The sequence below is a fragment of the Toxorhynchites rutilus genome, chromosome 2 (assembly GCF_029784135.1).
Source record: "Toxorhynchites rutilus septentrionalis strain SRP chromosome 2, ASM2978413v1, whole genome shotgun sequence".
In the NCBI taxonomy this organism is placed as follows: Eukaryota; Metazoa; Arthropoda; class Insecta; order Diptera; family Culicidae; genus Toxorhynchites; species Toxorhynchites rutilus.
The window spans coordinates 113,621,571-113,647,721 of NC_073745.1; the positions used below are offsets into that span (position 1 = coordinate 113,621,571).

A 26,151-nucleotide genomic window follows, 5' to 3' on the forward strand; every position below is an offset into this window, starting at 1 on the left:
TCTTCTCTCTTCTTCTGAATCCGGACACTTTTTCATTACATTCAATATCATGCCAAAACTATGACATTTGTTGCATGTTGAATTAATGTGACTGATAGTTACTATTGTGTCCATTTAGTTTAGTGTCAAACATTGTACCTGACCGTTAACAAAAAATGTCAAAAATCAAAAATCAATGTGAATTTCACAAACCCATGTCCGGAATAAAAAGCACATTCTGAAAGCACAAATAAACAACCCAATAAAATACAAAAATATTTGAACTTTTCTACAGTATTGCCTTGATAAAAGGACATACATTGTGATATAGAGCGAAAATCATTCGATTGAGCCACCTACAAGAAAATAACAGCCGGGGAAATTGAGTGTTCGAAAAATCGAACGTTGGCCATAACGAGCATTTTTTTTTCTGCTGATTCAACACCAACACATCTAACCTCCGCTGCGCATTTTGATTTGTTTACTTTAGAAGACGGAAGTTTTTCATTTATACTTGCATTTTCAATTGTGAATGTTTGCAAACATCGATTAATTTACCAAATATTATTGAAAATCTGTATGATTTTTTGTCCATAATAACCTTAGGTGATGGCGGCCCGTAGAATTTCTTTTGTGGAGAAGCTCAGGTGGAGGAAATGGTCAGTAAGTTTAACAAGGATTCTAATGAGATTGTTTGTGTGAATATTCTTTCGCCGGACCGAATAATAACCTCCCAACCCTCTATGCCATTGTTTTTTTGCAGTACTCTGGTACTTTACAGGTTTTGGAAAATGTTCGATTTTTTCGGAAAATGGATAATTGGGGAGACTAATTTTTAAGCATTGACATTTCTCCACAGTTCACAATAAAAATAACAGCATATGCTTTCGTTTGAAAGAGAAAGCCTGCCAGTAATAAGTTAAAATTACATGAAATAAGAAATGCCACATCTCACCTTAGGTGGATTAATTTGGGTTTATACTTAGAGACCTCCATTCTCCTGTTCTTGTTCTTCCCGTAATTCAAAATTGATGCGTTTATGAATACCGTATATTTGCTAATTGAAGTGACTTTTTGTTCGCAGAATGTTTGTACTTGCAAAAAAAAAAGTGCGGGTTTCGGCCATTGTTCGATTTTTCGAACAGTCATTTCCCGGAAAATGGAAGATGGAAAAAAAATAATTCTTGAACATTGGAGTTCCTTCAGCGTCAATAATCAAAATTACACCAATGGCTTTCGTCAAAAAAATAATTTTTACAGCTTGGTCGTTAATGGGAAATTTAACCCCCTTCCTGTTGAACGATTGATCTGAAATTTGGAACACACTCTAATCTCTGCAGCCATTATAATACTGCGTATTTCATGATCTTGAAAATCCAAAATGGCGGCCGTTATAAGATGGAGGATTTCATATTTTCTTTAAACCCCATCAATATGGGTATCAAACGAAAGGGCTTGACTAGTAGAACACAGTTATTTATGAAAAATTCAAATCCAAAATGGTCGCCAGCACAAAATGGCGCCATATATATTTTTTCCCCAAACTTTATTAATATGGGTATCAAATGAAAGAGCTTGACTAGTAGAATACAATTATTGATGGAAAATGTAAATCCAAAATGGCGGCCGCTACCAAATGGTGGATTACATATTTTCTCAGAACTCCATCAATATGGGTATCAAACGAAAAGGATTGACTAGTAAAAACAGTTATTTATGAAAAATGCAAATCCAAAATGGCCGCTACCGCAAAATGGTGCCTTATATTTTTTTCAAAACTGCATCAATATGTGTATCAAATGGAAGGGCTTGACCATTAGAACACAGTTATTTCTGAGAAATGCAAATCCAAAATGGGCCATGTCAGATTTCCATTATCTACAGTTAATTGTTTCATTACATGCCCCACGATTTTATTTTAGTCTCATCAATGCCATAGAATTATGAAGAAAGGGGTGTGATAACTACTAACTGATACTTGCCTTATTATTTTCTAGCTACATTTCTAGTACATCATCTGTATTATTATTATGTTTAATCTCAATGAAACTGTTGAACTTAAAAAGTGTGTTTTACTTATTTTATTTTTAGTTTTTAGTACGTTATCTGTATAATTAGTATATTTCTCTACAATAAAAGACGGGTGGGTAATGTCGGGGACATAACCGGAGTGACGTAGGACTATACAAAGGGGACAGCTTTCACAGTTGGAAAATTTCTTCGTATCCAGCTTGTGACATATTGTTCAGTAAATTACATTTAATGCGACGTGCCGGAGAAGCACTTTGCCACTCACTGAAACTAATTGTTGCCTTGATGAGCGCCGAACCGAAGCTGCTCTGTTCTTGAGGCGGGTTTTCTGATTGTCGTGAGCAGCTTTGCAAGCCAACTCGAGCACTCCGACGGCCGAAACTCTATAATCGCTGTTAGGTATACTGGTGCTCCGGCACCAATCCGTTCGGCCTAGTTACCCTTGCGGAGCAATCAGTGAATGCGACCAACAGAGAACTGGAGACCTGCACGGTTCGAGTGAGACTTTGCCTTTCCCTTAACTTGTCCTCCTTTGTTACGTCCACGATGCCGTTGTCGTACAACCACACGGGTTTACGGTTTGAAAGAAAATAAGATATTTTTTTGGGGTCCGCGTGTTTTATACTCTAGCGGTACACACTCACAGGATAGAGACAAATCGGCAGACTCAGCCAGAGGGGCGAGTCCAACGAGACGAACGAATGAGCGTTAAAAGGGAGCGATGGCAAAAAAATACATTCATTACGATTTGTTCGCTCGTTGGATTCACATGCAGGCTAAAAAGGGTCCTTTTCAGGATCACAAAATTAACTTCAATCTAAAGAGTTTATTGTTTTGTTGTCACTCGATATCCCCATCTTGTTCGGCTAAACCTTTCTGTTTAGCGATTGCATTTGCCACTCGCCTCAGCTTTCACAGTTGGAAAATTTCTTCCCATCCAGCTTGTGACATATTTTACAGTAAATAACATTCAATGCAACGTACCGAAGCGCCACTCAGTGTCGCATTGGAGGCGATTTTAACCTGTAATTGAACATTTGCGATGACAGTGGTACAGTGTCGACTTTCAATGTGCGGTCATAATTTGGATCTCTATGTTTACAAAAATGTCCAACTAAATAAGTCGCATTACATGTCCGTCCAATTAGCTAAATGTCGAACTAATTGTAAATTACTGTACTTTCAATCTGGAAACAATTTAAGAGTTGGTGAAAATTGAATAATCTTGAAAGTCCCCAACTATCAATAAGCTCAGAACTACTGCCAAAATCACATACTCATCAGATCCTGGCAAACAAATTATGAAAACATCAATTTGTGTTTTATTATTATTTTGGATAATGTTTTAGAACGCATTGAACTTTATTTCCTAAACTCTTTTTTGGAAGGTTTAATGGCCCTGAAAAGCGCCTTGTTTTATGGAATGGTTCCAATTTAGAAAACTTAGTACTCGTGGTTTGAAAAAAAAACCATTTCGAACGCCCTCGATGCCGCCTTGTTCTGGATTTGCCACCAAAGCAGATTGTAAAAAGAACAAACTTTTTTCTTCTGCTACCTGCTGCCGTTTTGCGATTGCGTTTGCCACTCGCCACTCGCTGCAACTGCCTGTTGTTGTCTTGATGTGTTCTGTTCTGAATGCGGTTTTTCTTATCGTCGCGAGCAGCTTTACCAGCCAACTCGATCACTTCGGCGGCCGAAACTATATAACGGCGGCTAGGTGGACTGGTGCACTGGTACTAACGTGCTCGGCCTAGCTACCCTTGCGGGGAACTCCAGATCAACACGGTTCGAGCGGGATTTTGCCTTTCCCTTCACTTTTCCTCCTTTACCATGTCCAGACATGGCTGCTTGGGTTGGTTTGTTGATGTGTTGTGATGCGAACCGATGTGGTGTACGGTTTGGATGAGAATGATCGTTGCGGCAGCGGAGCGGGGATTTTTAAGCTGACTGGCTGGCTCGAGAATTACGCATGTGTGAGACTGCGACCAATGTTTCGTTCATTTTTTTCTTTTTCCTTTCCAATCGTGCTTCATTCTATTTCGCTGCTGCTCTGGTTGCCCGTTTTGGTCGGTACGATTTGAGGAGTACAAAATGGACCAATCAAAAATGGGCACATAGTGAATTTTGAGAATGCTTGATATTTCACAATTATTCAATTATTTATCTCAAGAAAAATGAAATGTTATTCGTTATGATAGATGCGTAGATATATTTCCTATCAATTGATGCAAAAACCTTTGCGATCTATTGAGAAATGCTCGAGTTATAAGCGTTCCAAATCTTGCATTTTTTCCTACTTGTTCAGTGCCTAGATTTCCATTTCACCCCCTATATCTTCCGGTTAGACGTAGTCCTACGTCAAAACCGTTCAACAATTTCTTTTGAATTTTGGATTTGCATTTTTCATAAATAACCGTGTTCTACTAGTCAATCTCTTTCGTTCGATACCCATATTGATGGTGTTTTGATAAAATATGTAATCTTCCATTTTGTAGTGGCCGCCATCTTGGATCTATATTTTTCATCAATATCTGTGTTCTGCTCGTTTGATACTCATATTGATGACTTTTTGAGAAAATATTTAATCCGCCATTTTGTAGCAGCCGCCATCTTGGATTTACATTTTTCATAAATAACTGTGTTCTACTAGTTCGTTTGATACCCATATTGATAGGAATTTAAATATATGTCACTAGCTGACCCGGCAAACTTCGTCCCACCCAAAATTTATTTTTCGTTATCACATCCACGTTTTCTTACTAAGAGCACGTTCATGGGTTCAATCGCAGAACTGTTTATTGATTGATCTTCTAATCTACCTTTTAAAATTATTTTTTACTATAAATTTTCAGTACTTCTACCAAAACTTGACATTATAATATCAGATTATTTTCAGACACAATTCTCGTGCAAGATTTTTCATCCACTTGCAAATAACATGTTTCTCCGTTCAATGAAATGAATATTTCATACAGAAAAAAATGATATAATAAAGACAGTCCTAAATCGAACAATTCCTATCTCGAATTTTGCTCCTATCAACACATTCGGTGATCCATTTTTATTTATATAAATAGAAGACGATATAGGAGTGCGTTTTATCACATTAAAATCCATTTCCAATTTCGAACGAAGATCAATTTCGTTACTGAAAACATCAAATGGTCGGTGTCAAGTCAGATCGGACCATGTGTCATTTTTTTGATTTCGAGAAAAACGAGTTTGGAGTGCTGTAAGGGATTTTCATGGAGCGTTCAATACAATTTCGATTAGTTATTCGTGCTGTACGCGTAATTTTCCAAATCTGATAACAGTGGAATGTAACTAGAATATCAACATGGGACAATTGAACTTGATGTTGTTTTTTGATATACAATATATTTTTGTGTTTTTTCCGAAAGATTATGCATAGAAACATCGTTTTATAAACAAATGAGCGATCTGCAACACCTTCGCAGAATATAAATTTCATTGTTATTAGGCATTCGCTAACAATGTTTACACGTGTTCTGTTAAACTTTTTCTTGTTTGTTTGAGAATTAGTTCGTTCTTCCAAACCAGAAATGAGTGCATTAGCCGTGCTGAAAGTGTGACATGAAATTTTGGTACGTCAACCGATTTATTCGATATGGTTCTACAAAAAATGCATGGTGGGACAGTTGTGAATAAAATATCAACATAGGAAAATTGAGTTTGATATTGTTTTTTTTAAAGCTGGGAACAAACTTTTTTTTGTTTTTTCTTAAGATTATGCATAAAAACAACGTTTTATGAAGAAAAGTGAAAATCGTCAAAACATGGGACAACTATGCGTAGAACAGCAGTACAGATGTTATAAATTTCTTCGAACAATGCAAATAATCATAATTATCATAAATGGATTGAAGCACTGGATTTGATTATTTTTTCTCAAAGTTTTTTCATTTTCATGTTTTGTAGTTGTCGAACATTTAAATTAGTGGATTTAAATAAAATTTTGGAAGTGAAAAACACAATATATAGTGATTTTGAAGGTGTTATTATTAATTTTAACCTAAAATTCAATGTTACTATTAACTAAATTAAAGCTCTCAAACTACTCTACAATTTGTTCTTTGACACTGAACCTCTATCTTTCTTGATTTCGCTGCAATGTCGTTATAAACAATTCCTGTAGAAAATTCAATCAAAATCTCACGATTTTTAGTCCACTGTACCTATAATAGCCAATTTAATTTCACCTTAACGTTGAAATATTACTTTCTTTATTGAAATAAGTCATATTCGTAACATATTTTTTTTATTCAAACTGTATATAATCGAGTCCAAAATTGAATGTAATCGAACTCATATATAATCAAGTCAGTATATAATTGAGTCTGTTTAAAAATTCTATTCAAATTAAACGAGGAAAGGGTCACCCACATCTAAGTGACGGGGCATCCCAGAAAATACACCCGTCACCCAGATCTGGGTGACGGGGCGATGAAAGTGTTAAGGAAAACATATATTTGGGACATATAATCAAGCCGAGCCAATACAACTCTCACCGGCTACATTCGACCGGAGTAGCGACCAGCTACACCTCGCACGACCAAACAACGTGCTCGATGTCGTGATAACCTTGGCCACAAACGCAGAGATTGCTGCTGGCAAGATTGAAACGGAAGAGTAGTGCATCTAACGAACTGGGATTGGACATGAGTCGGGAGAAACAGAAAAACAGCTGAGGAGAATGATTGAAAGCTACTAAAATTACACAGCTTCAAACTTCGAGTTTCATTTACTCGAAATCATAATTATGTTACTTAGTCCAGTCTGACTGAACACCGACCAAAGTTCTGTTATTTTTTTTCAGGTAGGAAATTATATTGTCAGTGTATTTTGACAAATTACTCAGTGATCTGAATCCGCTATCACTTAGCCACAAAGTCAATGGTTCGTAATAGAAGTTTACACATTTCTTCATTTTGTTGGCTGCGTATAAAATTCCGCCAGTATCATAAAGTCAAGAGTTTTTTATGAAGTCATTCGATGTTTTCCGAATGTGCATTTCAGTTTGAACAATCTTCATCAACTAATCTTGAAGAGAGACCAAAGTTGGCAAACATTGAACATGTAATGTTCGCCAGAGGCTTTCGTCTAAATGCAACCTTTTTTCAACTATAAGGATGACATGACGGTTACTGACAAAGCTGCTTAAAATCTTCATTTTATTTTATTGGCTAGTTTCAACATCAAACGAGATAAATGGATATATCCCTTCCTTGATAATCGCTAGGGAACCACGCTATAGAGGCGACCCTTCTGACCTTCGGGCGGCGATTATCATACTAACATTCCTTCCTTTCCCCTGGTGACTGTAAGGATGTGGCCGGTGTCGTTATTGACTATTTAGTGTTTGAATCACCGAAACAATGACACAATGAGAATGATTTGCTACTCCCAAGCGTCATTCAGTGTGTTCTTTGTGCAGTTTCGCTGGTTCAGATCAATCACGGAGAACAACTACGAAATGTACAGTCTACCCAAGCTCAATCTCAAACGAGATAAATGGATATCGAAAATCTCTGAAGGATTTTAAACATATGGATAGATTAGGCATAACTGTTAGATTAATCTGCCAAAGACTATACAATCATGATCAATGTATGTAAAAAAAAAATCATAATTTTAATGTTAATAACTCAAATTATACCTAAAGCCTTACTATTAATTATATATTTAAAAAAATGACGAGATTTGTTGTTTCGTCTGAACAATTTAGGGGGAACCTGTCTGGGACGTCGAAAAAAAAGAATTTTCGAGATTTTTTTTCGTATGTCATTTTTTGAGTGCGCGAATAATGATTAATACACTGGATGGGTAAATTCTGTCAGAAAATCGGAACCTTGCTGGTGATATCGGTTCTGAAACAACAGGGTGCCGCAGAACGAATTCCAATGAATATTTTGAAACCTTAGGACAATACCTAAAGCGTTACATACGGTTTTTTTTGAAAATGTTCTTGGAAAAGTTGACAAAATGACTAGCATTTTTGTTAAAAATGAATTATTTTTCATGAAAAATTGCTGTTTAGAAGCTCATAACAATCTGAAAAAGTTATCAAAAAATGACTATGTGAAGCTTTAGACAATTCATTTTTACATTCTGATAAAAAAAATTCAGCCGAATCGGTCAATAGAAATTTAGATATCGATATCACCAGCTGAAAAAATATGGTGTCGAGGAAAACGCATTTAAAAAATCGTACAGTAATGACTGTAATTTTCCAACAAAATCAAATATCAAAAAATCTTTTTATGACAACTTTTCTAATGGCATAAGCTTCCCAAAAATGCAAAAATATAAAATTCGATTTTTATGACCTACCAGACCCCCCTTAAGGAATAATGACTAGTGAATACTAATTAAATCAAGTGATTCACGATGTATGCATTTTTCCCAAATGCGTTTTATCTGGCCCTGTACTGAGTTGAAAAATTAATGATTAATGATTAGATACGATAAGAAACTTCGAATATTGTTAGTCGAAGGGGTCAATTGTTTCGTTCATAGTACAAAAAATCGAATTGGGCAATATTTGTATGTTTGGGTGATCGAATTTGGAGATTTTGTGATCTCAGATTGAACATCTGTCTTTCTGTTTTATCCAAATCAGCTAAATTTCTTAAATGGCTCACTGTTCGGACCAAGCTAGAACACCAATTTCAACAGCAGTGTTTTGTTGTTAGCAGCTTTAAACTGAAATATTTTTATTATTATTTCAGGTTAGCTACGGCGCTCTCGATTCCAGTACAGCTACAAATTTTCTGGTTTTCTCTAAATGTTTCCAAATAAACGAACCCTATTTTTTTTACCTTACGCTTCAACACTTCTACGACTACTACTTCTTGGTAGCTCTTAAATTCTGCGTCTCTCTACAAATCCGTTCCAATTTAATTTTTCACTCTAAACTTTCCAATCCACTCAGCAATAGCAATCCAATAAATATTCAGCCATTACAATTTATTTTTGTTTACATATTTCTTACGCACACACCCACATTATTCTGCTGACGTTCAGCGCCAACGTCTTTCATACGAGGTACCAGAACCTGCCGCAAGGTGTACTTATGTGGTGCTCGGAGGTGGGCACACTCACAAATTCTAAAAGAACTTCGTGACCTCATTATAGTACAAGGTATTTCAGAGTAAACGCTCACGCAAAAAAAAATCGAATAGCTCCTTATAAAAAAAAAATTTCGCTCCGTCGATGGTAACACTGCATTCCCCACTTCGGGACGATAAAATCCGGCTACTCGTTCAGTCGATAACTTCTTCTGGGGGTACGTGAAGGATCGTTGCTATGTTAATAAGCAACAACATATGGAGGAACTTAAAGAAGAAATAACTCGGATTTTCAACAGCATCGAAGCCATAATGTTAGAGTTGTGCATGAAGAATTTTGTTCACCGTTTAAAACGCGTTATCGAAAAAGGGGGGGTAACATCGAAAATGTCCTAAAAAAAGGTTTATTTTCTTTTTTAAAAAATAAAAATCGGTTCACTTTTGTAGAAGTTATCAAAATTTGTTGCGTGAGCGTTTAATCTGAAAGACCCTGTATAACTTGTGCCATTGTATGAGTATTGGAATAAAAAAATGGAAATTTAGATTCCGATGCCAACCAATATGTCTTATATGTCAATATGTCATTTTTGAGCGACAAGTCACACTTGGAAAAATCCAACTAGGAGAACATTCTTAACCAGAGAATCTCCCAACCAGAACGTAAATTGAACTTGAAGCACATTAGCACTAACATCGCTAACCACTATGCCAAGGAAGTAGCTATTTACTGATTGGATATACAGATAATTATTTCGATATTCGTGATGGTTATGAACAAATCTCACTTCCCGTGTCTACCGAGCTAAAACAAATTTTTATTTTAATATGACCTCTATAATAACCAATATTGTGAATTATAACTTTGAATATACTTACTTTCTCTGATCCTCGTTTAATGCTAATCGGTAGGTGATATTCAAGGTATAATACAGTAGTAGAAAACAGCTGAGATCCAGCCAAACCAGTTTGTATATACTGCCTCGCCATCTGGGAAAGAAATAAATTAAAGGTGTTTCATTAGAATGCGTCGTTCGGAGATTAACATTCAAGTATGTGTTCGTATCGCTACTTCGAATGGTCATTGAGTAAATGTGCAATTATCGAAGGATACCTCCCGCTGGATAATATTCACTCGACGACAAAATGACACCGTATCGTGGCGATCGTTAAAAGTTTCCAAAGCTACCGGAACGAGCCATCGAATTGATTAGAGCTGGTTCAAGCGTCGCGTGGCCAAGCGATTACGAGTGGCACCGCGTTGTAAATTGTTTGTTTGCAGTTTTACGACCGACACGGGTAGTTATTAGGTTCAAACTAATTAGTTTCATGGTACAATTATATTTATTCTTTTTTTTTCGGACCATTTCTTCCGAGGCTTCAAAAGTGGAGGAAAAAGTGAGAAGTGAGACGCGTCTGTGGGCTTCACAGTTTACTTCGGGTCACAAGTATGTAATGAATCATTGTTTGGAATTTCAAGTCAATCAATCAACAGCAACTGTTTCTTCCTCCTTCAGTTATAACCGGACGCATTATGAGGATTGGTTTTCGTTTCTACAGTGCCGACACAGTTGTGGTGATGACTAGCTGGCATTAGACGATGTTTTCGGTGAAGCAAACAGAAATTTGGATGTGGATTCATTGTTCCGTGTCCCAAAGCGCACATACAAACGTATACCCATAAGAAATCGAAAGGAAAACGCTTTGCAATTCACGAAAACGGCACGGGTTGCAAACTCATTCGATTTCAATTAACGCAAACTTACAAAAACGAGACTTTGTTTCACCTAATTCACATTTGTCTGCAGCGAAGAGCTTTGCTTCTCGACGAACGGATTAAATAATTTGTAATTGCTATGACGCAAGCAGTAGAGGGTCATTCATTCATGTCTGTGAGAATGGAGGATAGTTTGAAATGGAGCAAAATTGGTAGGTGGCGCTTATGGGAATTGACTTTTTATAATTTTATAATTATAATGAACTTCCAAAACAGAACAATCCAGGATAAAGCCGGGAATATTTACTTTAATGAAAAATATCCCCGACCGGAAAAAAGCGATCTTGATGCTCCCATCATAAAAAAAATCATCAGTGCGATGAACAAACAGTTCGATAATTTCTGTTGGTGATATTAGAGAAACGTGTAAGAGAACAACAAGGAATGATGAATGTCAAACACGGAAGTTAGAAAGCTACAATGATGAAAGTTTCACCGAATAAGGGTAGGAAGCCTTAGGCAACCCCTGAAGCTATTGATAATCACGCAATATATCAAAAATGTATTCGACAAACACAAACAAGAAAGAGGAATTATCGAAGCCTACGAATTTGGGTTTTAAGTTGGTAGAGTGTTCTTGGGATGCGCCTTATGCGTACCTAATGGTACGAGAGTTTTACAAATATCTTTTTGAGGCTGAAATATTATCATGCAATTGCTAGTAATTGGTTGTGCAGACTTCACCATACCTTTTCTCGATGGCAATGTGACATCAGCGTTGACTGGTTCTGTCTTTTTTTGGGTAACGTCATCTCGATGTCACTTTTGAAGTTACCATCTTTCCCTTATGATAATGACCATCGCATCCGCTTATCAACAGCACCCACTGCTACATTATGATGTGAAGCAAGTCAAGTAATGGATGGGTGTTTATGGACAAATCGAATGTGATTTTCCTCATAATAGTGATGAATGTAACCGTCGATTGGGGAGGTAAGGGGTATACAGTAGGTATAATAACAGCGGTAGTAATTGTTGTGATACTCTAGAAACACGAATGTAAATAATTGCTGTAGTGATAAGGATCAAACAATGTTTCAGCGTGGTTTGTAACGTTCGTCGGTGTGTGGGCAATCGCTTCAATTCTACTCAGCGAAGGAGGGCAGAAGAAATAATAAGCCAAATCAATTATCATTCTTACCCAAAACAACAGCAGCTTTAAAATGCACGGTTTCTTTCAAAACTCCAAGATCGGAGTGAAATTGAAAAGTATTAGACTTTGAACATTCTGTTCGAAACTCAGAACAGTTGGAGTAGTACATAGTTCAAATCAAGCGTTAAAGTCATCTATCGTGACTGCTTCCTACAAAAACACACAAATCTCTCGACGCAATGCTACGACACGCCACCAGGGAAAAACGCGGGGTGGATTTCAAGGTCTAGTGTAATTAACAGTCGGATAAATTGCAGCTAATTCGATCGTGTGTGACGAAAACGAAATACCCACGAAAGGCTTAGTGTTCGTTGAATCTGAGAGTTCTAATAGATCAAAGATAATGACAAGCTACTGTTTGTGTGCGAAAGTATTCATCACTATAGTGGCTGTTTGTGGATGTACGATTTTACAATTTGGTGTGCCCTACTACACTCACATATATTTGTATACGAATAAATTGATATCTGTTTCCAAATGAGTTTAGATCGCACAGTGGAAGATCCTAACGTATCACCGGAAAATGTTAAAATTTCTCGATATTTGACGGGTTAGTGCAACATCGATCCGATAAATTTTTGGAATCTTACCTCTATGATATCTATTCCCACTATAGTTAGTAGTTTGAAACGATGCTATGAAGCAAAAAATGTAAAACAATCGGACCAATCTTATTTTCAAACAATTTCATGAAAAGATTCAATGATGCTTCTAAAGCCTCTTCGAAATAAAGGAGCCGCCTTGTTTCAGAAGCACTACCTTCTCATGAATCGATAGCTCGGCTCGTATTTTGACTCGAGGCATCATTGAAGACGACTGTTCTATCTTGTTTGTGATATATCGGATGGCGAGGTTGGGGTTTCGCGTGCAAATGTATGAAAGGTGATTTAAACGATTAAAAAGCAATGATTTTGGATGATGAAGAACATGAAAAGCCATTGAGTAAATTTCATTAAGGGAAAAGGGGGAGAATTTAGACCACCTAAGCAAATCGCCTAATATTTCCAAACCAATACGATCTAAATAAAAAATGTCACATTGTATACTGAGCTGCACTTGTTTTCTCTCAATAAATAATGTTTAATCATTATATAAAACTTCAATCTACCAAATATATCATAAAATAAAAGAGATTATTTTTAGACATTAAAATTTGATGCGGGGTGATTTGGACCGTCTGTGGTGTGATTTGATCCAGTGTGTGTTTCATCGAAAAAAACATACTTATGTTTATGTAAAGTATTTTGGGATAATGTTACAATCAATTGGGATCGATATTGTTACAATGTTTTGGGATCGATACCAGGTGTCTTGGCCAGATTCCAGAACAGAAAAGTTGGATTTACTGCTACCCTTTTCCTCCTTCTTGTGAAGTTTTACCAAAGTTTTTTTTTACTTTAGGTACATACGGTTCAACAATAGAAGGAAATGATATTATAAAAAATCCAAGTTGAGCCGTAATTTTTGAGATAAAGGGGTGGTCCAAATCACCCCGTGTTACCCTACATACGGCAGATGCTTCCAGCGGTCTTAAACTATCACTGGTGAACGGTACCAACTACAATTAATACGTTCTAACCAGGGTTGCTATAATAAAATCTGTGTTTTTGGTCTCAAAAATCTTTTTATCTGTGTTTTTTTCTCAGAAAATTCAAGGTCTGTATTAACTCTTTGCGGTCATTTGTCTGCTCTCAGACACCACATCAAAGAAGGATACTAATATTAAAATTTATGCAACAATGTATCAGTTCACACTTTTTCTAAAAGGATTTTTATGTGTTGTGAACTTATTCTCGAACCAACACGGTGCTACAATGAATAATAGATAACGGTACTCAGTATAAACAAAAGATGTCATCCGTGCTCGAGGAAAGGATTAATGGAAAACTCCGTATATTGCGGCACTGTATGGATGTAAACAGCATTGTTTTGTATGTTCACACAGAAAGCTAAAAGGCGACAAACTAATTATTTCGGTGATACATGCGACAGATATCACGCGAAAAAGAATTATAGCAAATATTTTTTAATAATATACATAATAACATTGTTTAGTAAATACTTATTAGAAGTTTACAAAAATCTTGTTCACCTTACAAAGTTATACATCACTGTTTCTTCAAGTCAGAATAATTGCGATTAGTACGACATATATGTCGAAATTTAAGACCATTCAAAACCAAAGGTTTAAATTTATAAGATCGTTTAGCTAACCCGGCTAACTTTGTCCTGCCCAAAATTGTTTTTTTGATATGAATACTTCTGAACATTCAAATTCTTTCAGTATGCGGATGCTCGTGGCTTGAATTCCAGAAAATTAATTGATCAATCCTTCAACTAGCACTGGTAGACACGAATGAATTTTTATTCAGAATTTAATTAAAATTCTATAATAGAAAATAAATATCAATCTATAATTTCCAATAAACTCTATCAAATTACCAAGCTCGAGAGCAGTTTCAAATTGCTCAGTTTTTTTCCGATTTTTCCAAATTTTTCAAAAAAAAAAACAATTTTTCTCACCGTTACATTGATCTACGGAGGTATCTCGGCTCAAATCGGACAATCTTTACTCGAATTTGATAACCACATTTTGGCGATTAATTTTAATTTTCCACCTGAAAATTCATTAATAATTACGAAATGGCGAAACATAAATATCAATGTTGTCAAAATTAATTCCAATTGAATAAATTAACTCCAATCGGACAAACATGTCATTGTAGAACAAATCCGTAATGATTTTTTTCGATTTCACTTTTTACTGCAGTACATATGCGTAGCCCTTTTTTTAAATTTTCCTTTTTTAAAATATCCTTCAAAGCAATCTATCATTCTAATTTGAGTGTGGACAGACACAACAATATATAGACGACTGAAATCTGATCAGCCGTTTCTTTGATGATGAGTTATACGTTCGTGGGAAAAACCTTGATTATGGTTCAAAATCTTATATATAAAGATTTTGAAGCATAATCTTAGCTTCAGTATCATTGGTTGGCATAGGCAATATGAATTTGAAAATGTTGATGGTATCCACGTAAAAATTCGCATTTACTGTGCTTTAGTAGGAAAAAGATAAACAGTGATATTTATTTATTGTAAAGCTAGCTGATGATGCAGACTTTGGCATGTTTTCGCCTTAGATTGAATATGAGAAAGCAGTATTATACTCTACACATGAATGCCAAAATGACTCTCATTCAGACTGATTCGAATGCTATATGAATAAAATTGGTGAGTTGGGAAAAAATATTATTGTGATCATGCCTACATATATTGGATCGTTATTTTGAAAAATCTGTAAATCTGTATGTAAACCTAACAAATCTGTAATCGGTATCTACAGATTCTTGGTTTCGAAAAGACTGAAAAATCTGTATAAATACAGATTATTCTGTAGATATGGTAACCCTGGTTCGAGCAGAGCTCTGAAGGCGAAGCGACAGGAAAGGGAGAATAGACCCAACGTGATAATTTTACAGCATGACAATGCCGGACCTATGTCCATCGGTCAGTCGGGAACTATCAAGAAAGGGTGTGCTGTGAAGTGCTAGCTCACCCGACATTGCTCCCATAAGCATAAAGACAACCTTAAACCGAAGTGGAATGCCGTACTCAGAATAATGGAGCAGAACCAGAACCCTCAGGGCCCTCAATTGACCATCTTTGTGTTGTTATAGGATAACTACGTCCACGCAACCATCATCAGCGATGGAGAACGATCCACGGTCGAAATGTTGTATAAACCGCGATATTGTCCGTCTTGGAATATGCTTCCAATCAGCCCCAGGTTTCATATAATTAAGCCGCAAAGGATACGATGAGTATCGAAGTCTTGGCAGGAGTTCTCCCACTTAAAGGGTGTGTCACATCAAATTGCATCACGGAAAAACGCTGTAGAAATTCGCCCAGTAGACCGATCCTTTTGAAAATTTTAGACAGTAAAATAAAAACTATTAAACAACTTTTGGCATTTTCTTTTTATTCATACTTCGAGCCCAAGCCCGTATGCTCGCACCTTCCTCTTTACCCCGTCCATAAGGTTCTGTACAACGTCAGGTTGTAGTTTTTTTTTAACAGAAATCCATTTTCTCTTGAAGTCCGCCTCCGATTTGACAACTTTTGGGTTCTTCCGGAGGGCCTTCTTCATAATCGCCCAATATTTCTCTATTGGGCGAAGCTCCGACGCGTTGGGCGGGTTCATTTCCTTTGGCACGAAGGTGACCCCGTTGGCTTCGTACCACTCCAACACGTCCTTTGAATAGTGGCACGAAGCGAGATCCGGTCAGAAGATGGTCGGGCCCTCGTGCTGCTTCAATAGTGGTAGTAAGCGCTTCTGTAGGCACCCCTTAAGGTAAACCTGCCCGTTTACCGTGCCGGTCATCACGAAGGGGGCGCTCCGCTTTCCGCAAGAGCAGATCGCTTGCCACACCATGTACTTTTTGGCAAACTTGGATAGTTTCTGCTTGCGAATCTCCTCCCGAACGCTGAATTTGTCCTCCGCGGAGAAGAACAACAGGTCCGGCAGCTGACGAAAGTCCGCTTTGACGTAGTTTTCGTCGTCCATTACCAGGCAATGCGGCTTCGTCAGCATTTCGGTGTACAGCTTCCGGGCTCGCGTCTTCCCCACCATGTTTTGCCTTTCATCGCGGTTAGGAGCCTTCTGAACCTTGTATGTACGCAGGCCCTCCCGCTGCTTGGTCCGCTGGACGAATGAACTTGACAAATTCAGCTTATTGGCGACATCCCGGACCGAACTTCTCGGATCACGTCTAAACTGCTTAACTACGCGCTTGTGATCTTTTTCACTGACGGAGCATCCATTTTTGCCGTTCTTCACCTTTCGGTCAATGGTTAGGTTCTCGAAGTATCGTTTTAGTACTCTGCTGACCGTGGATTGGACGATTCCCAGCATCTTACCGATGTCCCGATGTGACAACTCCGGATTCTCGAAATGAGTGCACAGGATTAATTCACGACGCTCTTTTTCGTTCGACGACATTTTTCCAAATTTACGAAAAATTGACAGTGAAGCATGGCCAACGTGATCTATACACTCTTATCTGATTACAAGCGAAAGCTGAAGATATAATTCCTAAAAATTAAATTTCTACAGCGTTTTTTCCGTGATGCAATTTGATGTGACACACCCTTTATATCAACGACCGTAAGCATATCGATTACAGAAATCAGCCGCTGATGTGTATACAAGTAGTATCCGAGTCCAATAAGATCTTTCAAAACAGAGAAAAATGTTGTCACCTATCCGTGTTGGCATTCGTTATTTTATAATTTTAATTAATGTATGCAAATTACTTTCGTTTAACTTAATCGCTTGTAGTGGTAAAGAAGCGTATCCCATAAAGCGGATAATCTACTCGTTGTTGTGGTTTTGTGCAGGGCTTTCAAGCTTAGTGAAGCATGCAGTTATCATTGTGACACGTTGCACGTTGCATAGTGAATTGGTGGGTGACACCAATAGTCGATTGTTTTGCCATCACCTAAATCGATCATGGTGAGTGTCAGGCGAATAATAAATTTAGTGTTTATTTTGTGAATCAAGCTGGTAAAGTAACGATTCCATGGTATTATGATTTATATTCTCACACTGCGCAGCACAAATGGGTCATTGTTTTCCAATCTGTTCCCAGCATTTGTAATATAACAGAAATCCGACGCATGATAAACAAATGAAACATTCGACTGAAACTGAGACAACAAAAAACAAAATCTTGTATGTTTGCCTCTGACCATTCTCCATCTCCTCCAGTTATCTGTCATTACGATAAAGGAGCAATTGACGAACCGATAGTGAGCAACAGAACCGAAGGTTCTCGTTACTAATCGCCACATGACGTTGTTCGAGGGGTAAATGTTTGACTGAGGCAAATAAGACAGCGGAGTTAAATAGCATCGGCAGCTATCGATGTAAATTGTATTTTTTTTTTTTATGCACATTGCTTCCTTCCGTAAGTATTCAGAACAAGTTTTGTTTTCTTCCAGCACGATTGGACTGGTGAAAACATTTAATTTAGAACATGTTATAACAACTTCCGCTCAATGTGTATCAACTTAATTTTCTAACGACAAATTTAATAATTGAAGATTAGAACAATTCACGGTAAGATGATGATTAATTGGGTCATTTGGTTGGATGAGCGAAAAACGCAATCAATTTCAACAATACTATGGTGGGTCGCGTTGAATGTTTTTCCTTCGTAATCATGGTGGAATAAGAATAACATTAATTCTATCCGAACTTACCTGATCAACAATTTCAAAAAGCATCCAAAGCCTCGACAAGTGGCAACTTCAGCGGTATAGGTAACGGTCATTTTGACGATGTAAGCTGTCGCAGTATTCGAAAGCTGTTCGGCAAATACGTCGGATCAATTCACAAAGAATTATTGATACTCTGAGTTGGTGTTTCCAATGGGTCGTTTCGTGTATAAAAATATGCTAACGGTTTCCGAAAACTATTAAACACATAAGCTCTTAATGCTTCCACTCGACGAATATATCTTTCTTTTTTAATTGACTCACTTTACGATTCAATCGCAACACATCAACCGTATGGCTTCCGACTTTTAATTTTTCAGCAAACGAAATTCTTCTCAGCATAGCTTCCAGCCGAAAGCCGATTTCACGAGTGAAATTCAATTACAACGAATTTTTGTTCATATCACATGACGTCACATTTATCACACACGTATCGAACTGGCGTACACCATGGCCGCTGTCATCACAGTCAGATGATGTGATTGTCGCGAGGGTGCGATTTAAGCAGAAATGACATCATAAAATGGGACACCGGTAACTTGGCACCTTTCCCATATGTGGGAGCTGAAGTGACGACCACACTTCTGTTAATCCTAATTAGCGCTGATGAGACACACATGTCTTGGACGTTGAACGCATCACTACAATCACTGCACTTGTTGCTGCCCCGACATGTTACCTCGCGACAACGGGTGGCTCTGAAATTAAAAATTGGAATGAGATAAATACGCTTTGTTCTGCTGACGAATGTGTGAATGGAGTGTTGTACATAAGAACTGACGGAACGAAGAATGGCTGAGCAGATGTTTAGCTTTGATGTCATGGTTCCCTGGCGCAGTCCACTTTCGGTGGAATTTGACGAGCTGATAATAAATAGCGCGAGATAAACCGGTTTGTCTCTGGTGCGGTCGAAAATGATTGTGTTTTCTGCAAGAACTAATGCCCTTGATTTAGTATCCTGAAGACGAAAAAAAATTGAAATCACCTAGAGATAATGATTGTTTGTATTTGGGCTGTCCATTCACGTACGTCACTTTGCTCACCGTATCTCATAGTTGTCATATGTAATCATAGATAAGAAATTCCGTCTATTATGAACAGTAATGAGTTAGTTCTGTTAACACGTTGAACTCCGTGTCAGTTCCTAGGGACTGATATTGAGCTTTTCGTTAGAAAAAACGACATGGTTTGTTTTCGGATGTTTTACGATATGTGACTACTTTCTAGTCGAATTTCTGACTATTTTTTACACAATAAATATTTTTGGGAACGGGAGTTGACACTGATATTATGCAAAAGCTCTTGTTGTGGACTGAATGGACAGACGTAAGAATGTAAAACTCATCGTTATCTATATATATATAAAAATAGATTTCTGTCTGTCTGTCTGTCTGTCACTCATATATCTTCTTCTATTTATAGAAATAAAAATGTATCGCCGAATGTGTTGATAAGAGCAAAACTCGAGGAAGGAATTGTCCGATTTAGGGCTGTCTTTATACTATCATATTTTCTGTATCAAACATTTATTCCATGTACCGAAGAAACATGTTATTTGCAAGTGATAATCTGATATGTTTGAGTTTTGGTAGAAGTACTAGGAATTTTATAGTAAAAGGTAAATTCAACGGGGTCGATTAGAAGATCAATCAATAAACAGTTCTGCGATTTGATCCATGAACTTGCGCTTAGTAAGAAAACGTGAATGTTTGAAGGTATTGATGACAAAAAACAAATTTTGGACGGAACGAAGTTTGCGGGGTCAGCTAGTATAGCATAAATATTTTTTGAGTTATATAGAAAATGAACTCCACATCTTCAAGTATATCCGGATCATCCCAAATATGCTCAACACATATAACATTGTATAAGCATTGTCAGTTTGTTATCATTGATGAGAGCACCACATTGATATCGGGGGTCTTCGTAGCCACATGGTTGCGTGTCCGCTTAAGTTCAATCAATGGGAGGTCCTGTAATTAAACTCACGATCGTTCGTTGACTTAAATAGACTTCTGAACAAATTATTTCAATCAGTGGCGTAGCGTACGTGGGCAAGGGAGCGGTCACCCTCAAAGAGGTGACCCCCACGATCAATATAATTATATTGTTCTGAAAAAATATCTTCCAAACTTTAGAATGAACGTCACCCGTTAGTGATTTTTCTTTGTTCATTCTATAGAGGCCTTGAAAGTCACCTCAGTGAGGAATATCACCATAGAAATGTTCGTGTAAAAGAATGTTTCTTGTTTTAGCAGATGGTCAAAAGATTGCTAATTTGAGTAATGACATGCTTCATTACATGGAAAGTTACGCTTCAGATTTCATGAAGTGTCATGAAGTTCACAAGATTCTAAAAAGCTCCAACCATATCAGGATCAAATGGAGGAGTTCAGGTTTTGTTGATAAAGCAACACGAAAAAGTCGTATTCAAGATTTGTAGACCGCTCTTCGAACTTATGAGGACAACGTGTTTTTGATGGGAATCCACAAGGAGAGACATTTTTAAGAACTGTTGAATCTGTTTCGTTTGATCGTTTTTCGTAGTTTCAACTTACAGGTGGGATGCGCTCCTCAGTAACATGGGTGCAATGGCAAAAATGTTGCCGCGAACTCATTGTAATGCTGTGAAACCAACTTATGCGAACAACGATGGGCCGATTACAGCCATATAAGTTTTGTGAGATCCTATCGAGAACTTGAATACCATATCAAGTAAGTGCATGGTGCCTTCCTCCAGCAGTTTTGGATTTCACATTCCTGTGTTATCTGTGCTTTTGGTGCGAAGTACCTCGTGAAGTAGTTCTAGCGCAGAACTATTTGCAAACCGGAGGATTGTCTCTGAGTAACGTTGGGGACACACTCAATACTCTGGTAGTTTTTTCTGCTAAAAAGAACATTGATCGTTTGCATTTCAATCGTCAAAGAAGCAGTTGATATTTCAAAAGCAATCCAAGCAATACATGTGTTAGCAGCGAACTGAAAACGTTGATTCCCAAATTGCCAAATTTCAACGATGAAGTTTCAGAAAGCGAGTAGTTGCTAGAGATACCAAGATTCCGTGGAGACTTGAAGGCCGCTGGAATTGACTTGAACGATGCCAATAATTAAACTGCATTGGAAGCGTTACATTTCATTATGATTTCTAGGAAACTCTTCCAAATCTTACAGTGAGTTTGAAGCAGTTACTAACGATTTTAATTCCATGTGAAAGAGTTTCATCAAAGTTGAAAATAATTAATTAAAAATTGTTTGTGACATGCCCTAATTGATTGGCCTTGTTTGTCAATCGAAAGTGAATTTACTAATTCTGTTCGCTTTGGCGATGTGTTCGGACAATTTGTCGCTGTTGAGTCGAGACGCATGAAGATTTTGAAAAAAAATGTTTTATTTGTCAACTTTGCATCGTTGATAGCTGTTTATTCAAAAAAAATTAATTGATACTATAGAGCATTGGAAAATTGGTTGAATCTTTGTAGAATCAATGATTATAAGAACATAAAATATTCATCAATACACACCTTTAACGTGCCTACGAAGTCCCTTTTTTCGACACCTGAACCAACCAACTCTCAACTCCCTCTTTCTCTCTTTCTCTTTCTCTTTCTCTTTCTCTTTCTCTTTCTCTTTCTCTTTCTCTTTCTCTTTCTCTTTCTCTTTCTCTTTCTCTTTCTCTTTCTCTTTCTCTTTCTCTTTCTCTTTCTCTTTCTCTTTCTCTTTCTCTTTCTCTTTCTCTTTCTCTTTCTCTTTCTCTTTCTCTTTCTCTTTCTCTTTCTCTTTCTCTTTCTCTTTCTCTTTCTCTTTCTCTTTCTCTTTCTCTTTCTCTTTCTCTTTCTCTTTCTCTTTCTCTTTCTCTTTCTCTTTCTCTTTCTCTTTCTCTTTCTCTTTCTCTTTCTCTTTCTCTTTCTCTTTCTCTTTCTCTTTCTCTTTCTCTTTCTCTTTCTCTTTCTCTTTCTCTTTCTCTTTCTCTTTCTCTTTCTCTTTCTCTTTCTCTTTCTCTTTCTCTTTCTCTTTCTCTTTCTCTTTCTCTTTGCGCTCGATGAGTGCAATGTCGGGTCGAAGGGTTTGAGGTCCACAAGCAATAAAAGAATGTACCACCGGTTCGATTGGTTTCAGTTTCGACAAAAAATGTGCGATAAATAATAAAACAATTAGAAGATCAAACCTACAAGTACTTTTAATTTTTTTGAAATAGTTAAATTCACAAAGCAGAAAAGCTTTACTTCCGCACGACAATGTTTACTTGGTGTATATTCTGAAAATGCATTCTGAAGCTAGCAAACCAAAAGAAATTATTGACAGCGTTTTGATCCGGATGGTTTGTTATTCAGTAATGAAAGTTTCATCAAGATTGAAGGACACATTAAAAAGTTATTGACGATGGAGTCCACGATGGAGTCCTTCCGGGAATTAACGAAAAGTTCACGTGCGACCTTTTCAAGTTCTCAAAACTGAAAAAACCTATGAAGGGTTAAACCAAAAACTAGAAGTGCTTCGAGGATTCAAAAAGGCATTGGTATAAGTGTACTTTATCTTTGAATGGGACTTTTTGAACAATACTCTTACATATTTCCATTATAATTTTACCACATAACAAATTCTAGATCAATCACATTCATTTTCAATGAAGGCATTCATATGATTCATTTCTGTTGTTCGAAATATCGTATCATCATATTCAATCCTAGTGATCAAACACCCACACTCACGTTTCTTTGCGCTTTGATGATGAGGAATTCAGCTACCAAGCGGTGTATGATGAACGCTCACATGAATGACACTTGGTGGCATGTACCGCAGAAAAATAATAAAATAGTAGCTTATAATACTATAGCTATCATCCCAAAGAGCGAACGAGAACCCCTCAATCAAACGCACGCATGCCAATGCTCTAGTCATGCGAGAATTGTCGGCAGAGCATCAAACAGAAAACCCATGATACTCGGTTCATGTCCGTTGTTCATGTCATAGTACAGTATCGTTACTCATCAACATTGCTTTGTGCGTTCTTTTAACCCGTCTGACACACAGATTTAGCCGTTTTATATTCCATGGTCTTCAGAATATAACAATTGTGGAATCTTTTAGTTTTTCAATAAACAACCTCAGTCGAAAAAGCTAGAACTATAACCACCTGATTTCTGCAACAAACAGTTGTCGTTTTTTCTCATTTAACGCCCCGTGGATCTTGCTAATCGCTCTTCACGTGCTATTTACACTGAAATAATTAGACTTCGCTATGATCGCTCCTTCGCGGTGTAGATCCCCGCAGTTAAGCGAATTAGAACGGAATGAATTACTCAGAACCGTATAGAGGGGTTTGCTCTGTCTGTACGCAATTTATAGAGATCAAATTAAATTGGTGAGTGTAAAGCTAAATATCATAAACGAACAGATTTGTCCCTTTGAATGAAATCGACAAAACCAGTTTTGTTTCCTAATTATATTGATATAAATATTCTGGAACCCAAGTTGAAATATAACTTGAATGATAAACCAGAAACAAATCTGGGATAAAAATTTAAAGAAATAAAAAACATGTTCAGCAGATCTACACTCGTAGGGAACGAAATCATAGCAAAAAGTGAGGTATCTTTTGTACGTCCGCGGGCCTAGTATTACGATGAATTCCCACAGCAGCAGTCCCCCAAAACACGAAATGTTATTGTCCCATCATGGAAGCACCGTGCGGCGAGCTCGCAATAACCTTGAACTTATTAACATCCGGGCGCGAGGGCAAGTTCGTTCACACCGCTTCGATTCACATTCTATGGGCCATAACATTTTACGTTCGAGTACGATTGTGATGAGCTGAGGTAGGAAATCCAAAAACTGAACGTTTGTGCCAGTTACTTCCGTTCTCATAGGTGGATATCTGTGTGTGTGTTTTTTTTTTGTTTTTTGCTTCACTATGAGTATTATTTCTTACGAGGTGTTTTAGACGAAAAATCAAGAGTCGAAATAGGATACATCTTCAGATTAAATAGACTAGGAGACAATTTCCTGTTGAAAATTGGATATTTATAAAAGAGCTTATAGTGTTGTTCCCCTGTGTTACCGTTTTTTTTAAATAATATTTATGATTATTTATTTTAGATCAAATGACACGTTTCGACTTTTCGTGGCCTTTGCATTCGTAACAATTGGTCCGAAAATATGCCAATTTGGCAATTGTATTCAATGTTCTCCCTACTTACTTTATTCTACCAAAGCATTGTCGTCTACATATTTATAGTAAAATGTTGGAATTAACAGGAAATAAAAACAAAAAATGGGGCGTAAGACTAACGTTGGCTTAGCGATCAATAAGTAACAAGCATATAACTCTTAGACATTTCATCTTTTGAATGAAGTGATTATCATATCACTTCGTTTAACCGGAAAAGAATCATCAACGCTCAAAGGAAGAATCTATTCCTCCGAAATACCCAGCGCAAATAGTACCTCCTCCCCAAGCCCCGACAATTGGAATTATCGTTGATCCGGAGCAGAATTATGAACGCTTGAGAAGGAATGAATTCCTCCTCGGAATTACACAGCAAAAATGAGGCCCCCTTCCCAACATTTGGAAACGACGATCGATTGCGTCATTCATAAACAAAATTATTTTATAACACTGCTTTCATCAATATGATTTTTTTGATATGGTGAAATATTCACTACACCATATTAAATATTTCGTATTCCTCACTGTCAAATCCAACTGTCAATGGCAACCATCGGTATTGAACTATCATCGATACCCCGATTTGCGCTAAATGCTTCTTTCAGTTCGGGTGCAGAAACGAAATGGAATTGAAATAGAACATCATAATGCATAGGCGTGTGAGCGCGACCTTCCGCATCTAACATGACAATACAATTGAATGGATTTCCAAGTGTGCGCTAACTTAGATACGGATTTATGTAATTTCAATAGTCTGTTCTCAAAGCAATTTGAAATCTACTGAATCAAGTTTTCCGGTCTATAATTAACAATCATATAACTCTTGACCATTTTGTATTTCGAATAAAATAATTATCATACCACTCCGCTCAGTCCAAGCGTTACTCCCCCGTTTTCGGAACTGAAATACTTAGTCCTACATCAAAAATCGTACGAAACTTCACCAGTAGCTTTGAAAAATCGTGTTCGCTACACAATTTGAAAAAAAACAGGAAGTGGGTTATATCTATGGTATAACCGCAAGGGTGACGTAGGACTATCGTTGATTTAGATATCATTTGTTTGAAGTTGAATCTGAATTCATTCTGAATGAATGAATATTTGGGGGACTTCGAAAACGAGAGCGTTACGTTGGAGGCACAAGGTTTTATGCATCCAATATTGGATACGGAAATATCCTACTGATGGGGAAGAATAATCTTCAGAAGCTATCCTGTTAATTGCGATTGATTGAAAAATCACAAAACCAAATGTATTTGGTCACAGTGTTACATGGATAGAAAACATTAAAATAAACTTTTTCACATGAATGTAATTTTAAATTCCCAGAGGAACTGGCAGATTATTTTCCGGATCTTTCTCGATGCTGAATGGCATCCAAACGGAAATAATTCCGTGCGCGTATGTGTGTGTGTAGCGGCTGCTTCGATGGTCACCTTCTCTTCTCCTGAAGGATAGGCTTCTCTGTGCTCCCTCACAGTTTCAAACAAACTGCTTGCGTTTCAGGGCAGATCTCGATCCTTCGCCGACCAGTACCCTCAGCAACGATGTTGTCTTGTCGATGTACTCACGAAAAATGAATGCGTCTCACCACCAGAATATCGCTTAAGTATGCTTTTTGTGCGTGATTGAATCGAGAGAAGGCGTGGTTTACGATGGCAATTTGGAAGGCAAACTA

The 26,151-nt window shown here is 37.2% G+C and overlaps 1 protein-coding gene across 7 annotated transcripts in view; it reads right to left on the minus strand.

Annotated features, from left to right (window-relative positions):
• The window catches only part of LOC129764405 (bestrophin-4-like), a 65,418-nt gene that overhangs the window by 19,931 nt on the left and 19,336 nt on the right, over nt 1-26,151 (minus strand). For 6 of the 7 annotated variants that reach the window (XM_055763447.1, XM_055763453.1, XM_055763445.1 and 3 more), the window contains 2 exons: nt 18,293-19,005; nt 9,975-10,085 (listed from right to left, as the gene is read on the minus strand). In XM_055763447.1, coding sequence (XP_055619422.1) covers nt 9,975-10,085; nt 18,293-18,363 — 182 coding nt within the window. In that variant the 5' untranslated portion in view covers nt 18,364-19,005. Of the gene's footprint in view, nt 1-9,974; nt 10,086-18,292; nt 19,006-19,076; nt 19,266-26,151 lie in introns of all 7 variants that reach the window. The other variant, XM_055763446.1, reaches the window with a different exon arrangement.